Raw genomic sequence first — 16870 nt, 5'->3', positions numbered from 1 at the left:
TATACTATTGTTCCAGCCCCATTTTAATAAAGGATTATGATCAAAATCATCTTCCCTGTTGGAAAGGGCTTGAATAGGTCCTTTGATCATGCCCTATTCAGATCAAAATTAGTGTCTTATTGGTAAATTTTTGCAGAGCAAAAATGAATGTCATCCATTCATTCATACTTCATATGTTGATCCCTCTCCTTGACTTTTTCCCACTAGGACCCGAGTTCGATTCCTCCGCCCCTCTCGGAGAGCCTGGCAAGCTACCGAGAGTATTCGGTATGCCAGACACAGTAACAACAAAGTCTCCAATGGAGACGTTACTGGGCCCGCTCGAGCAAATCGACGATCCCACTAGGAAATCATCAGAAAATATTTTGTTGCTTGATATACAGTATTTTGTGTAGTTTATATCTCTTTTAATGCTTTTCTTCCTTACTAACACGAGTTTAAGTATATTCAATCTGTCACTGCCTCTCTAATAATGAAGGATGAAAACCCAGGAAAATTATAACGTGCCCTGTGGTACAGGGAGTAGCAAAAATATAGATGATTTATATTCTGCACTCTCTTTGGGATACTGATTTTATGGACAAGTTGAGTTTAACACTGAATTTCTAAATTCAAGAACATTAATCAGTTAAAATGGATATTTACTGAGTCAGAACTTTTTATTTAGTTATTTTGTAATGTCTCTAAATTAATCATGATAATCATTGGCTTTATGGACAAGTCAGTATAAATTTCAAAGTTTCCTCTATATGTCTCTATTTGTCTTTATCAGAAGCAGTACAGTTGGGGGTATCTGAGTTTCTCCTTTGAAGATAAAGGAACTATTTGATTCATCCAAAGCACTTTCATTAGCTGTTCTCCAACCATAGTAAAAGGGGAAAAAAAGATTTCACCTAAATCGGTCTGCTTTTCTATTCACAGTAAAAAAAAATTACTTAAGTGCTAGAGATTGCAAGTATTTTACATGGTGAGGCTTGGAAATTATCTCTGAAATTTAATAAGGCATTTACTTGGAGCTCCATTATTGAAAAGTTGTCGATGGAATATTACAGGAAGAAATAAGCAATCATTACTGTTCTTTATACTCTATGTGTGGTCTTATAAATGCTAAAATATCCATCTATTGTGGCTATGATAACTATAAACTCTCAAATGTTTAAATGACTTAAAATATTAAATACCTCTACTTTAACTGCCAACCAGAATACCTCTGAGTGAAGTAAAACAGTAATTACAAGGTGTGATTTTAAAGCACCTTATTAATTATATAGTTTAAAGAAAAGACCAATGGAGAAAAGAAATATCTATGTCAAGAACAAGTTTACTTAGAAATAGCATATTTTACAGCACCAGATTCAGGCAAAAGCAGACAACAAAGTGGGAAAATATGGGGGTTTTGTACTATAAAAAAAGTTAAGCAAACAATACCTGAACATCCAGATACTAAATGACAGCTTGTTGAGCAAAGCAATTGTGAATACTATGAAAAGAACAATTTGGGGGAAAATTAATGTGTTTTGGAAGGCCTGGAACCTTTCAAAGGAAGCAGTTACTTCAGGCTTTGATATGCTAATTAATTTTCAGAAATGTAGCCAGAGATTAAATAGCTTCCCTGGTCTCCTGTTCCCAGTAAGACAAGGAAGCAAATGTGGAAACAATAAGGCAGAAAAGAGAATTTTTCAAAAACTGTAATTCTAAAACCACGTTTGGAGAGCATATAGTCCTTTGTTGAAACCACCTACTTTTAAGTCTCTGGATTTGGGTTTAAATTGTCATTATATTCAAATGTTTATTATTCTACAATAATTGGAAATAAAGATGATTATTTTTACCAAATTTAAAACACAGTTATAGAAATAGCTACATTGTTTCCATTTATTACTGTTCTTATTTTTTAAATTTCTATAATTATCCGAACATCATATGAGATAGAAAACGCATCTATTATCTCTACAATATATAGCGTAAAGAGCCATGACTAGGGCACTCCAAGATTTCATTAAGATGGAGAATTGTCTCTCACTTTTGTCTGTTGCTGTGGTTTTCTGTTTCCTTGTGACAGTGAGGATAACACAAGCTGTGATCGTGATGTATCTGAAGGCTGTGTTCCAAACGTTGGTAGCCTAAAAACCTGTGAGTGCTTCAACACAAAAACTTTTATTTGTTTTCATATCTGATTTTTATGTACGAAGCATAATATGAAATGAAATATTCAAGAGGGTGGTGAAAATCATGGACAGAAGTACAAGCCAGGGGGATTATTGACAGAATGGGAGCCAGAATGTTGGTCTTTCCTGTTTATGACCTTGAAGGATTCCGCCTGTATCTTTTCTTTCAATTTCAACTTTGTATAGTATAGTTGCTTAGATACTTGACTTTTATGTTTGTTTTTGGCTTAAGGACATTGCTTACTTTGTTTTATGAAACATAACTATACATTAAGAAAACACATAACTATATATTAACTAACTATACATTAACTAACATAACTATACGTTAAGAAAATACAGATAGGATGATGAATACAGATATCCTACAGATAGGTAAATGAATAAAGGAAAGTTCTGCTTGTCTGTGTCTGTAAACCAAACAACCAAGTGGCATTGCTTAATAAACCACAATCAGTGTTGCCCGTGGAGGCTTCATGGAGGTGCTTTATGTGAGGAGGGGGAGAGGCAGCAGCCTAAGAAGGAGATTTACCACTTTTCTTCACCCACATCCGTTACCAGAAGAGCTTCTGGGATTTAGCACTGGTTAAAGTCTGCCACGAGCCCCTGCATGGCACAGAGGTTCACATCTGCCAATCCCATGACGCAGCTGTGCCTGAAGTCCACTTGTTCTGCTCGGCATGGGAGATGATCCCTGCCACCTGCTGAGTCTGGGAGCCGTGCACTCAGGCTCCGGAGGGAATTGCTTTTGGTAGGAAAGGAAAGTCAGTCGTAATCTTACCCAGGCTTTGGGGCTGGCCACCTTTCCCTCCCAGAAAGTGAAGTATACATAACAAGTTTATTGGGAAATAGAGGGAAAGAAAGGAAGGGGGTAAGTGAGCTATGTGCCCTGGAGAGAACATGGGCTTCTCTGGAGTGGAGAGCACCAGTACTCATCCCAGCATACAAATGCGAGAGTACACATATGTCGAGGGGAGGTGTGAGTGGCATGTGCACCTGCACCGTCAGGAGCCTGGACACCAGTGGCATGTGGGCTGAAAACATGTTTGAGCTGGCAACGCATGCACTCACTTGTCTATCCAAGTTAGCCTACATATATTTTTCCACTTTTCCCCAACTGCCCCTCCTCCCTAGTCTTATTCTCAGGTGTTGCCAAGGGGGCGAGTGGGGAGCAACTTGTGGCCTCCCTTTGATGTTCTTATCCTCTCCTCCCAGAAGAGGTCCAACCACCTCTCCTCTCCAGAAGCCTCTTGTATTTGGCCTGGAATTCTGCATCTCGGTGGTTTTCCTGGCTCCTAGATGGATCCTCCAGGCCTGTAGGCTGGCTCAGGTCTCAGGCAGCGCTCTGCATTCCCCCCCACCCCCAATACACTACTGGAGTACCTTATCTCCCTTCTCACAACAATCATGAATATTAACCTTCTTTCTTTGGGGATGACCGGCTCAGCCAGGTAACTCTCGTTCTGGATCTCTCCTGGAATGACAGTCACAGGGAAACCAGGACCTGAGTAATGCTTCTTCAAGTGAATCCATTGGCCTGGGCATAAAGCTGTTCCTTGTGGCCGAGGCTACCTTATGGGACGTTACTTTGGTTCCAAAAGAAATTGAATCAAACTAGACAAATAATTAGGAAGAAGTCATTTTACATTTTCTGACCTGGTGTCAGAATTTAAACTGCTTGACTTTTACTACATGCCAGGATAGTATCCAGTAGGAATAAGTCTCCTAGACTGATGACATTTAAGGCTTTATTGAAGAATTTGTGATTATATCTTAAAACCACTGAAAAGAGTTTTTTTAAAGTAATAAAAATATTAAAAAATAAATGCTGACTTTGAACAACACAGAAATTAGGAGCACAGTTAAAAATTCACATAGAAATTATTGACTCCCCCAGAGATTCACAATTAATAACTTGCTTTTAATTGGATACCTTACTGGAATATTCCTCTTGACCGCAAATGATGTTATGCTATGCCTGTAGTTTTGTACTTCAAGTTTGATAAATACTGACTTTCTATAATATATTTGTATACATTGTATACATGATAAAATAGGATATTACCTGTCAATATTTTACACATTAGTGAAAAATCTAATTTTTCATTTTCATATTTCTAGAGTATGTGGGTTCACTTGTAAGTTTTTGAAAACTTTACAAAGCTTTAAAGAAAATCCCATTATATTTACTGGGAAAAAATATGTGATAAGAGTACCCATGCAGCTCAAAGCCATGTTGTTCAATGGTCAATTTTGTATGAAAAATCAGTCCTTTAATTTTAATTCATGTTGTCTATCACTTATACCCTGCCAGGTGAACCATTGCATAGTTAGCAAAAAGTTGGAAGATTCTTGGTGACCACTTCATTATTTATTTATGGGTAACCAGGGTAATTTTAAACAGTACCAAAATTCCCTTTGTAGTGAAATTTATTAAAGAACCTATATTCGTAGGTTATGATGCAATTTTATTACACCAAGTTTGAGCTGACAGATGGCTTTAACAAATATATCTATTGTCGTACTGTGTGTACTAATCATGCTTTGAACTTTTAAAAATCCACTCCAAAACTTGAATCACTAATTGAAACATGTTGTATTGAAGCACAACCTATGACACAGTAAGTAAACAGGATTTTCTTCTTTTCTTGGCAGCAATTAAGTGCAATTTTGTCAGAGAGTTCTTTTGCTCGGAAAGTACTTTTAACCTGTCATTGAAAGGGTCATCCTTGAAACTGTTCTTCCTACCTTTCGCCATGCACTTGCGCTACTGCATCATCATCCTCAGCAACAGAAAGGTGAGAACAGTGGTGCTTTTCTCAGAGGATGTAACTTTAATAACCCATACAGATGACTTGAAAGTGGCTAAAAAACTCTAGAAATGTGCCTAGCAATTTCAGCCCTCTCATTGCTAAACAAAGACCTCTGCCTCATAAATAATCAGAGTCACACTCAATGGGTGGCAGATAGATTTCCTAATGGTTCCAGAAGGAAGTCCTGTAGGCATAAAGTGGAGGTGTGCCTAAATTTGCTGTGCTCCCAACTGCATTAGTTATTTCTAGTTAGACAGCAAATCATTCAACACGGAGAGACTTAAAACAATGCATGTTATGTTACATTGACTATGAACCAGAGATCTAGGAACTAAATAGTTTCTCTGTGGACGTTCTATGAAACCTTCGTTCAAAGGCCTGCACAGTGTTATGTTCTCCACAGAGGCTGAAGTTCAGGGAGGAACAGTTTCTAAGATCATGAAAGGGGTTAGCAGAATTAATTTTCTCTTAGCTCTGAAAGACGTTCAGTTTGCTTCTTTAAATTCAGCAAAGGTGAGACCGAGAGAATGGGCGTGGGGGCGGGGCGAGTGGTAGGGAGAGAGAGAGAGAGAGAGAGAGAGAGAGAGAGAGAGAGTGGAAGGCAGGGACAGAGACAGAGTCAGGGAAATGTTTTGGGAGTTTGAAGGCATTACTTACCTCCAAAAAGACAGTATGTGTTGATGTGAGCAGGAAATTTATAACAACCACCACCTTGCAGTAAAAAGATCACAAATGTATTCATTATGCATCATTTGTGTCTTATAATGAGTATTGGAAAGAAATGCTGGATTTGCCTGAATTCTATAGGATAGTTTCTGTCCAAAAAGCAGTGTATCGTGTGTGTGTATATATATATATATATATATATATATATATATATATATATATTGCTTAATTTTACATGTTAAGTTACAATTTAAAAGGAAGAACTACTGTTTTATAGAAATATTGTTTCATCCTTTTGAGCAGGGACTTTTTTCACTTTTTCCACTGGTGACCCCTTTGTGTGTGGGGGTGGGGGTCATTGGGGCCACACCCAATGATGTTCAGGGCTTAATTTTGGTTCTGTGCTCAGGGATCACTCCTGGAAATGCTTGGGAGACCATATATGATACTGGGAGTCAGGCCAGGGAGCCGGCCATGAGCCTTTAAAGAAAAATGCTTTGAGCATCATGACCCCTTTTGCCCTAGAACTTTTTATATGACCATGGGTAAGAATATAAAAGAGGTGTGCAAATTCAATCGGCTTAATCAATGGTTGAACAAATAGCAGTCAGTACTCCTACATTATTTAGAAAAATAAAAATAAAAAAAATAAAAGAGATGTGCAGAAGAAACATTTTTTCAAGATAAATTATAAAGAAATACATTGATCATTCAAATTTATGTATTTTTCTTTCGGACCACATCTGGCCATGCTAAGATCTTAGTCCTGTTTCTATGCTCAGGAATCACGTCTGGTGGTACTTAGAGGACCATAATCAGTACAAGTATGAACCAGGTTTTACAGTATGCAAGTCATGTGCCTTACCCCTTGCCTTAGCTCCTTGACCCCAATAAATCTATTTTAAAATAAATTATTTCTTAATTTAGTCAATATAAAATTACAAAGTGATTTATGGTTGGATTTCAGACCTACAATGCTTCATTAGTGATCCCTTCACCAGGGTCCACTTCCCTCCACCAAGACTCTCAACTCCTTTGCCTCCCACCCACTAAGTTTTGCCTCTGAGTGTTTGCCCTTTGGTTTACAGTACTGATGCTGACTGTCTTTCATGCTTAACACTTTTACCATCTCTCAGCACCACCTCCTCCTCCCAGTTGAAAACTTCCCTCTATCATAGTTGTTTACCCTTCCCGGTCCTCTCTCCCCCACTCCCCCCTCCCTGGTTCTCCCAAATGCCATGTATCCAACTGAAGACCAGTTTCATGGTCGTTGTTTTCGTTGTATTTTGGTTAAAATAATTTGTAATAGAATCACCATGAGCTACAGTGACAAAGCTTTCATGTTTGAATTTCAGTCAGACAATGATTGAACACCCATCCCTCCACCAGTGTACATTTTCCACCACCAGTGTCCCCCATATACCTCCCCCCATCTTATCCCACACTTCCCCCTGCCTCTGTGGAAGACAGCTTCCCTCTTACACTCTCTCTACTTATGGGCATTATGGTTTGCAATACAGATAATTAGAGGCCATCATGTTTGGTCCTGGTTAAAATAAATTTTTAAAGTCACTGGCTGGCCCCACTTGGATCTTGACATCTCATATGGACCCCCAAACATTGCTTAGCTTCACTCCTGAACAGAAAACCTGAGTACTCTGAGCAGCATTTTTTTTGCCCCAAGCCCCACCCGGCACCAAATTAATTATGGTTGTACAATCCCATATGGTATCATGAATCACAGTTTAAGAAGCTAAGCTTGAAAGTTCAAGGCCCTCCCATTGATCGTCGATTTGCTCGAGCGGGCCCAGTAACGTCTCCATTGGAGACTTTGTTGTTACTGTGTTTGGCATATCGAATACTCTCGATAGCTTGCCGGGCTCTCTGAGAGGGGCGGAGGAATCGAACTTGGGTCGGCCATGTTGGCAGCTTGTAAGGCGAACGCCCTACCGCTGTGCTATCGAAAGTTCAAGATGCAGTCAAATTCCAGTGCAGAGAAATGAATGAAAAATGGTAACTAGGGTGTAGTTAGTTTCATCAAATGCTCCATAGTCCCTGTTTTGTATCAATTTATACCATAGCCTTAGAAAAATATGACTAGTTTTCAGTAGCACAGTCAGGAGGTTGATTTTATTCTTTGAACCAGACAAACTATCCCACAAGAAATTAGAGCTGAAAAAAAAGAAATTAGAGCTGAATTCAATTATTATTTATTTTTAATTATCAAACTCCTCTGAACAGAGACAATTGTCTTTGTCTTTTTCTTCCCCCAAAGCTGAATATATCAAAAATTAACCAGTTGTATTCTTTATCTATATGTATTTTTTCTTTTTCCTCTTCTTTTAATTAATCCTCTCCTCTAATTTTTTTTTAACTTGAGACTAGAGAATAGTACAGTGGTTAGGGCACTTGCCTTGCATGCAGCCACCTGGGGTTCAAACCGTTGCATCCCATATGGTCCCCTGAACACTGCCAGGAATGATTCCTGAGTGCAGAGCTAGGAGTAAACCCTAAGTATCAGCTTATGTGCCTCCAAAACAAATAATTTTGTATTTAATTAATAAATTAAATGATTTACAATGTTTTAAATGATTGAGTTCTAGGCATCCACTATCCCAATATCAATCACACACACACACACACACACACACACACACACACACACACACATACCTGCCACCTTGACAGGGCACACATCAAAATTCAGTGAGAGGTTGTTTTTTTTTCTGGGGGGTTTGGGACCACACCTGGCAGTGTTCAGCTGTTATTTCTGGCTCTGCCCTACTTGCTGTACTGTCACTCTGACCCCTATGGTATTTGTTATAACTGTCATGTCCTCAGTGTTGTTGAGTCTGTGCTTTGGATATTTAGCTATACTGCTTTCACACATCACTGGTATACCAGAGGCCCCCGACCCCTGCCCCCCATTACTAGTCTTTCTCATTGTGTTTCTTCCCCCCTAGATTTCTTTCTTTCTCTGACCCCCTCTCTATACTCTAGACTCAGAGTATATCTAGGCATCCCCCTATTACTGCATTTCCTTGTCCAATTATTTTATGTAACACAGATTTTGTGAGATCATCTTGAGTTGTCCTTCTCCTGGCTTACTTCACCAGTATATCTTCCAATTCCGACCAAGTTACAGCAGATGACATGATTTCATTGTTTCTTGCATGGCCATCCTGGGTTCTATCCCCAGCACCACAGATGGTCCCTGAGCCTGCAAGTTGTGATCCCTGAGTATAGAGCCAGGAGTAAGCCCTGAGCGTTGCAGAGTATGGTCAAATACCAAACAACAACAACAGCAAAACCTAGCTGTTTTTTTTTTTTTGCTGTGTGTGTGTGTGTGTGTGTGTGCTTTTGGGCCATTCCCTGCAGGCAGTAGGCACTGTTCAGGACTTACTCCCTGTTCTGAGTTCAAGATCACTCCTGGTCAGGCTGGGGGTGGGAAGGACCATGCAAGGCAGCATCCTACTTGCTCTACTTTCCCTCTGGCCCCCAAGCTGGTTGTTTCTTGAGGAAATAAACCTTTGATCCTTTTCTTGGGGTTTCTAACCCAAGGGGGGTGGTTTTCGGTAAGATCTTTCCCTGTTATGTCAATCCTTCTCATCCTCAAGGTCAGTTCAGAATGAAAGGGATGCTGACCCAGATCTAGGTGTTTCCGACAGAATGCCATCATCCTGGGCTGGAAAGGTGCAAGAGAACATAGGCTTACAGATAAGATGAACAATGCCTCAGGGAAACTGCCCAGGAGGAAATTCTTCATCCCTCTGGAGCCCAGTAGTCTGTCACCTAGATGTCCTAAAAATACACTCCCCTCTTCTGTTTTTACATAAAAAACACATTGAGAGACCTTGCAAACACAACAGTTCCTTTGAGGGCGGGAATCTGCCATTTCCCCAGCTTGTTGCCAATAGAGCTTCTTTCAATCTGCTGTCATGTTGCTAGATTGATTGGTTCTCGGGCAGCAGTGAAAGAGGAATTTCCCGGATACAAGACTATTGGAATATTAATATTTGCCTCTATAAATTTTATCTAAATTAATCAAATTATAATTGTACTTAACTTGGCATCTCAATTTATTAAAACACGAATTCTGCCTGCATATTTTTGTCCTTGTCAGTGAAAATATTAAGAAAAACAATTATCATGAAATTATATTGCCATCAATTGTGAAATAATAATGCCCTAAATCTAAAGGACTGCATTGAATTGCAATTACTTATGTGAGGAAGCACATCTATTAATTTACACATTCAATTTTATTGCTAATTATATTGAAAAATGCAATTACACGCTTAAATAGATAATCAAATATCCAAGTCCACCTAGTTAGCTCCTATTCTTATTAAATGTGTGATAACTGCTTTGCCATTAAGAACCACCTGTTGTAAACTGTAAAGTAATTAGGCTTCAATTTGATAGCTTGCCATGTGTAAAGCAAAAACATTTCGACTAACACTGCTATCAAGGAAATACCATTTGTCTCATTTGAACTTTGAAATAACAAGTAACTTAGAGCAACACTTTGAAGGTAGAAATAGTTTGGTCAAACTTCTATTGCAGGTAACTTATGTGAGGTAGGAAGCTCTGGAGGTAGCCTTGAGAGAAGAGTTATTCCACCTCCCAGCTAGCCCCGCCACAGCCATGGGGTTCAATGTTGTTTGTTGGATTAGGTCTGGAAAAGTGGAACATCGCCTTCCCTTGCAGAAATGAATTCCAGGAGGAAACAGAATAGTCAAGTAGAATAGTTTTATTTCATTGGTTGATAGTGGCCCTGCAATTTGTGTGTCTCTTGGTCTGGTGGCTTCATTTAAAGTGTCCCACTTTGTTTTGGATGGCGCCAAATTAAAGTGAAATGTGAAATTTTGGCAAAAATAACCATTTCTGTTCGTACAGTCAATCCAATATCACACAAGTGGGAACTATCCCTAGTGTATGCTTTTGGGTGGGGCGTACAAGTGTAAGCTGCCTCTTCTATAAAATTTGCTTTGAGAAATGTGAAGGGAGGGGCTGGAGTTATAGCACAGCGGGTACGGCATTTGCCTTGCACACGGCCAAGCCGGGTTCAATTCCCAGCATCTCATATGGTTCCCCCAGCACCGCCAGGAGTAAATTCTGAGTGCATGATCTTGGAGTAACCCCTGTGCAGTGCCGTGTGTAACCCAAAAAACAAACAAAAAAGGAGGGGAAGAGAAAGAAGGAAAAAACATGGGCTTCCTCAGAGGAGAAAAAGCCAAAGGCGGACACAGGTTGAGAAGTGGGCTAATCTCCAGGGTGGAGAATGAGCCCCTACTGCCTTTGCGAAGATGGTTTTATAGTAGGACTTTTCCCAAACTACCCCCTTCCCCTCCCCAAACCGGGTGGATAGGAGTCCCTCGCAAGAGTGTTGTCAAGAGGAAAAACCTTAGGTTTCTGATGATAATGCAGGACGAGGAACGTTGGGGCTCTGTGTTGGTCCACCATTCCCAGGTTCTTCAGTATTTTCAGAAATGAAAATACTGAGAAATTAGAATAATTAAAAGTCTGGGCATCTGAGCCCTGAACGTCTGAGCCCTGAACGTCTGAGCCCTGGGCATCTGAGCCCTGCCTAGATGCTACCCCTGTGTGGGCCTATGTGGCGTGCCTGGATTGGGCCATATTTACAGGGTGCACAGCCCTACCTGATCCTGGAGGTCCGGGAAGAGAGGGGAGAGTCCAGATGGGATGGGGAGAGAATGGGGGTGGGAGGGAGGGCAGGAGGGCTGGTGGCTTCCTTTTATCTGCAGCCATGCCCCAACCACCCCCACCCAGCCATCCCATTATTGATTCTGATTGGGTACGTATTCCATGGGGAGATTTAAAGTGGCCTGGTACTCCGCACTTTGGCTCCTACTGCATCAGTTACTCTGTTCAGAGTCAGAGCCCACTTTCCCACTTACTGCTCCCAACGTTTACCAGCAAGCAAAGAGCAATATTCTAGGTAGAAAGAGAATGAACACACAGAAGGACATGATCTGGGAACTCATGGGCATCACATTATAACAGAAAAGGCAAACTTCTATAAAATGAGCTCACCACAGACTTGTATTGTAAATTTGCAGTACATGCCTGGTAAAACCTTTTTTGGAAATATGGAACATTCATGAGTGTTAGAAAACATGCACTCCTTCCTTCTGATAATGCAACCTTGTCTGGAAGACCTTGCACTTGACAAGATTCCACTTGTTCGACGTAATATTTTATTGTGTACATGGAACATGGAGCATGATTTTTATAGCTTTAGACAATGACTCTTTCTAGACGAGAGAGAATAGATTTCTCTGATTGCTGAGACAAGAATTACTGATAGAGGAGTTAGTTAAGAAGGATGAATGGGAACATGCCAGCAGAGCAGTTTATGCAAGGGATAAATGTGCGCATTTAATGTTCCTTAAGGCATGAGGTAAAAGCTAAGTATGGGATTTCATGGACCCTTGAATTGCCAATGCTTAGAATGGTTTGTTGGAAGTAACAGAAAACACATTGGATGAATTGGTGATAGAGGTCACTAAACCATTAGTTAAATATCCTAACTTATTTTATTATCATCATCATAATTATTACCGTCATTATTGTTAAAGGCATGAAATGGTGGGGAATATCTAGCATAGACATGAGTATTTAATCTTCCAGAATGCAGTTTCCAGCGTTTTTAAAGCACAGTGTAGATTAAGAGACAGAAACTGGAGCCTCAGAGATAGTCTAGAAAACAAACACTTGCTGTGTAGTACACTTCTCCATTCACCTTTCTTCTATCTATTCTGCCCCAGGCCTTTTATTTATCAGCAGTAGACATTGGTGGATTTCATAAGCAATGGAGAGAGATGATATTAGATATGGGGGAAGGAAGAAAGGCACCAGAGGGAACTGTAAAGATGAATATTGATAAAAAGCTCATTCATACTTACTGAGATTTTCACTGAAGGGAAACAAATTTTTACTTGTAGTACAAATTAAGGGCAATAATTTGGGTGGAAACTGTTCTGGAAAATGTGATAAAGGAGAAGCTAGATTACCAATCTCATTGCCACAAGGGATATGAAAATCTAGGCTCAGCTTCCTGTTATTTGATATGTTTGTCTGTAATATAGCATGCATTTTTATTGACATCTTTTAACAAACAGTTAATATTTTATGCTATCCTAATGCATGTTGCCTTCTCAAAATGCCTGCAGAATAATCTCTGATACAAGCAATTAAGATTTTGTAAAAATTTTGCTAAAGTTGAACTGTAGGTGCAGGTAGATAACTCTTTTTCAGAAATATTTCCCACACTTACTGCATCTCTTCGCTTAATTGTTCTTTGAAAATCAGTAGTTTCAAGAACAGTGATTACTTTTGCTGGTCATTCTAACATTAGAATTATGACAAAAGAATTATGACAAAGTCAAGTTGTTGCCTGTAATGATTAATGATCTCTCTCTAATGTATGGAATTTAACATTTCAGAATTTTAGCTTAGCTCTATATGCCCAGCATCAAATCTCATTTATCCACCAAAATAATATAATGTCGTTGAGAAAATTCCAAGAAATAAATTGCAAAACCTACCAAGATCTGTGCCCCAAATAAGAGAACAAAGAGGATAAAACCTGTGAAATGACATGGAAACATTCTGTACAGAAATACATTCTCCCCCTTTGTTCCAATATGAGTGGTTTATATTCGGAGGGTATTTATGACATGTCCAATGTTACCTTAGCTTATTTTCCAACGTGGTTTGGCATATGCCTCAGGCAACCGCAATCGAATGTCCGAGCTCGCAAAGCAGTGCAGAGATGCAATCAAAGAAGACCTCAAAGAGAGAAGAGCAGAAGTGCTGGTAGATGCGGCAGAAGCCGGGAAAAGCATTTGTAACGCCTGCCTGTCCTTCGCCAACTACAAGACCTAGATGATTGCCTTCTGAAATCCTGATGGATCTATCACATCTTCCAGAAGGGCAATGGAGAAGATTATCCATGACTTCTACTCGGATCTCTTCGATAGCCATGTCCACCTGCCAACATACCAAATTCCTCAGAATGGATATGTCATTCCCAATATTCTCCCTTCCGAAATTTGACATGCCATTTCATCATTAAAGAAATGAACAGCACAGGTCAGACCTGAACATCTGAAGATCCTGCCGTCAGTACTCATCAATACGCTTGCTCTGCTCTTCACACGCTACTTGTCTGAATGCAAGGTTCCGTCCCAGTGGAAAACCAGCAGGACTGTACTACTGTACAAGAAGGGAGACATCCACGACATTGGCACCTATCGCCCAATCTGCCTATTGTCTGTCATCTACAAGCTGTTCACTCAAGTCATCCTGAATAGGATGGGCAGAACACTAGATGAAGGACAACCATGCTAGCAAGCCTTGTTCCGAAAGGATTAAGCACCATCGACCATATCCACATGATAACCAAGCTCATTGAGGTTTCTCGGGAGTTCAAGATGCCGCTCTTTCTAACGTTCATTGATTTAAAGAAGGCCTTTGATTCTGTTGAGATGGAAGCGGTCATTGAAGCCCTAGCCAATCAGGGCTTTCAAACTCAATACATCAGGATCCTCTGTGAGCTGTATTACAGATTCACTACCAGGATCTCACCATTCTACAAAGAAGTGATCATCGATGTCAAGAGACGAGTTCAGCAGGGTGATACCATTTCACCGAAACTCTTCAGTGCCACCCTCGAGAACGTCATGCGACAACTGGCATGGGAAGGAATGGGAGTGAAGATAGATGGTTGGCAACTACACCACCTCCGCTTTGCTGATGACATTGTTCTAATAACACCAAACATTAGCCAAGCGGCACAAATGCTGGCCGACTTTGACCGTGAGTGTTGAAAGGTCGAACTTCGCTGAATCTTACGAAGACAATGTTTATGAGAAACAGCCTCGTTCCTGACACTCCATTCGCTCTCAACAGATCGACCATTTCCAAATGCAACAGTTATGTGTACCTAGGTTGAGAAGTCAACATGATGAGTGACCTGGCACCTTAGTTGCTCAGGAGGAAGAGAGCGGCTTGGAACGCCTTCAAAAGCACCGAAGAAATAGCTAAGAGTACGAAGACCCTCTGGCTCCAGGCACATCTCTTTGATTCCACTGTTCTTCCTGCATTAACATATGCCTCAGCGACCTGGGCCCTATGCTAACAGTATGAGAACGCTATTTGGGTCTCCCAAAGAGAAATTGAAAGAGCTATGCTTCGAGTATCACGTTTCTCTCAAATGAGAGAAAGAATCCAGAGTTCCAACCTCCATCGACGATCAAGAATAGGGGATGCTGTCTCATTTGCGAAGGCGTCAAAAATCAGATGACTGGACATCTGATTTGGAGACGACTGCTGGACTAGAGCCATTACGGACTGGATTCCATGAGACGTCAAAAAACCGCATGTCCGCCCACATACCAGATGGTCAGACTTCTTCATCAAGATCCTGAATGATCGGTTTGTGGCTCTTCGTGTTCCTAGAACAAACAGATGCCATTTGGCTACACTAGCACACGACAGGTACAAATGGAGACGTTACTGACGCCCACTCAAGCAAATCGCCGCTTAATGGGAAGTCAAGTGATCAATGTTACCTAAGTTGGTAATTAGTGGCAGGAATAGAATTAAACTTACCTGCCAATTGAGTGTTTTTGTCCCTTCTTTCTGGGTCATTAACAGCCAGATCTTCTTGTAAAGATGTATGTGACTGTGCTATTTAAGGACTGCTCTTTTTTTTGGGGGGGGCGTGTCATATCCAGCGATGCTGGGGTTTACTCCTGTCTCTGCACTCAGGAACCACTCCTGGCAGTGCTTCAGGGACCATATGGGATGCCGGGGATGGAAACCTGGTTAGACATGTACAAGGCAAACACCCTACCCACTGTACTATCACGCCGGCCCTAAGGACCTCTTTTAAGTTGATACATGAGAAGAATAAAATTCCTTTTGTGAAAATTTCTTATATTGACAAAGAAGTTTTCATTATTCTGAGAAAAAATTACTATAAATCCAAATAAGCATGCTGAATGGAAAATACCAAATTAAGAGTAGGCAAGCAATTGACTACTGACCATTTTAATAGTCAGATAATCATATAAATTCATATAAATAGACATTGGTAAGTCTTTAGTCCAATTGGTAGGACTTACCAATGTCTATTTATATAGCATGTAATTTAATTTCTCTTGTTGTGGAATGATAGCACAGTGGTAGGGCGTTTGCCTTGCATGCAGCCAACCTGGCTGAGCGGGGTTTGATTCCTCTGCCCCTCTTGGAGAGCCCAGCAAGCTACCGAGAGTCTCTTGCCCACACGGCAAAGCCTTGGCAAGCTACCCATGACATATTCAATATGCCAAACACAGTAACAACAAGTCTCAAAATGGAGACGTTACTGGGACCACTCGAGCAAATCAATGAACAATGGGAGGACAGTGCAGTGCTACAGTGCAGTGGTGTATCTAAAAAGCTTTTGTAATGTAGAAAACTTTTGTTTTTTAATTGTTTTTATATTTGTTTATTTTTAATTTGGACCACACTTGGTGGCGCTCAGGAGTTATTCCTGGCTCTTTACAGGGATCACTTCTTGCAGGGCTCAGGGACCATATGGTGCCAGGGGGATTGAACCCAGATCAGTTGCATGCAAGGCAAGCACCCTACTGCCCGTAGTATATAGCTCCTAGCACTCATATGTATTTTTTTTTCCTGACTGATTTTATTTCTTAAAGGTAGAAAAAAATAGTTACACAATATTGCTGATGACTTTCCTGAGTTATTTTGGGTCAGAGGCCAAACAAGCATTATTTTGAATTCAGTTACGTTTATTCTTCTTTGAATTTTTGAGGTTGTATTATTTGTTTGTTTTTGATCTAACCCAGCCATCCTCAGGGCTTATTCCTGGCTATGGCTCCTGGATCACTCATTGTGGTGCTCAGGGATCCACATGCAAGGCTTGGATCAAAACAGGGTTTGCTGTGGACAAGATGAGTTCTTTAACCTCTGTTCTATCTCTTCAGGGTCCGATTACATTTGTTTTAGTTTAACAAAATTCAGTTGAACAACTGAACAACATAGACTTGTGTGTGTGTGTGTGTGTGTGTGTGTGTGTGTGTGTGAAAGAATAATACATTGTTGGGGCTGGAGAGATAGCACAGCGGGTAAGGCGTTTACCGTGCATGTGGCCAATTCGGGTTCGATTCCCAGCATCCCATATGGTCCCTG

The 16870-nt window shown here is 40.5% G+C and overlaps 1 protein-coding gene across 1 annotated transcript in view; it reads left to right on the top strand.

Annotated features, from left to right (window-relative positions):
- Positions 1-16870, top strand: part of CFAP47 (cilia and flagella associated protein 47) — a 606917-nt gene that overhangs the window by 344922 nt on the left and 245125 nt on the right. Inside the window, exons 41-42 of the mRNA XM_056131098.1 lie at positions 2063-2133; positions 4824-4966. Of these exons, the coding sequence (XP_055987073.1) occupies positions 2063-2133; positions 4824-4966 (214 nt within the window). The remainder of the gene's footprint in view (positions 1-2062; positions 2134-4823; positions 4967-16870) is intronic.

Source organism: Sorex fumeus, unplaced genomic scaffold (assembly GCF_029834395.1).
Source record: "Sorex fumeus unplaced genomic scaffold, SorFum_2.1 ptg000086l, whole genome shotgun sequence".
NCBI lineage: Eukaryota > Metazoa > Chordata > Mammalia > Eulipotyphla > Soricidae > Sorex > Sorex fumeus.
This window is presented reverse-complemented; position numbering and strand designations above follow the sequence as displayed.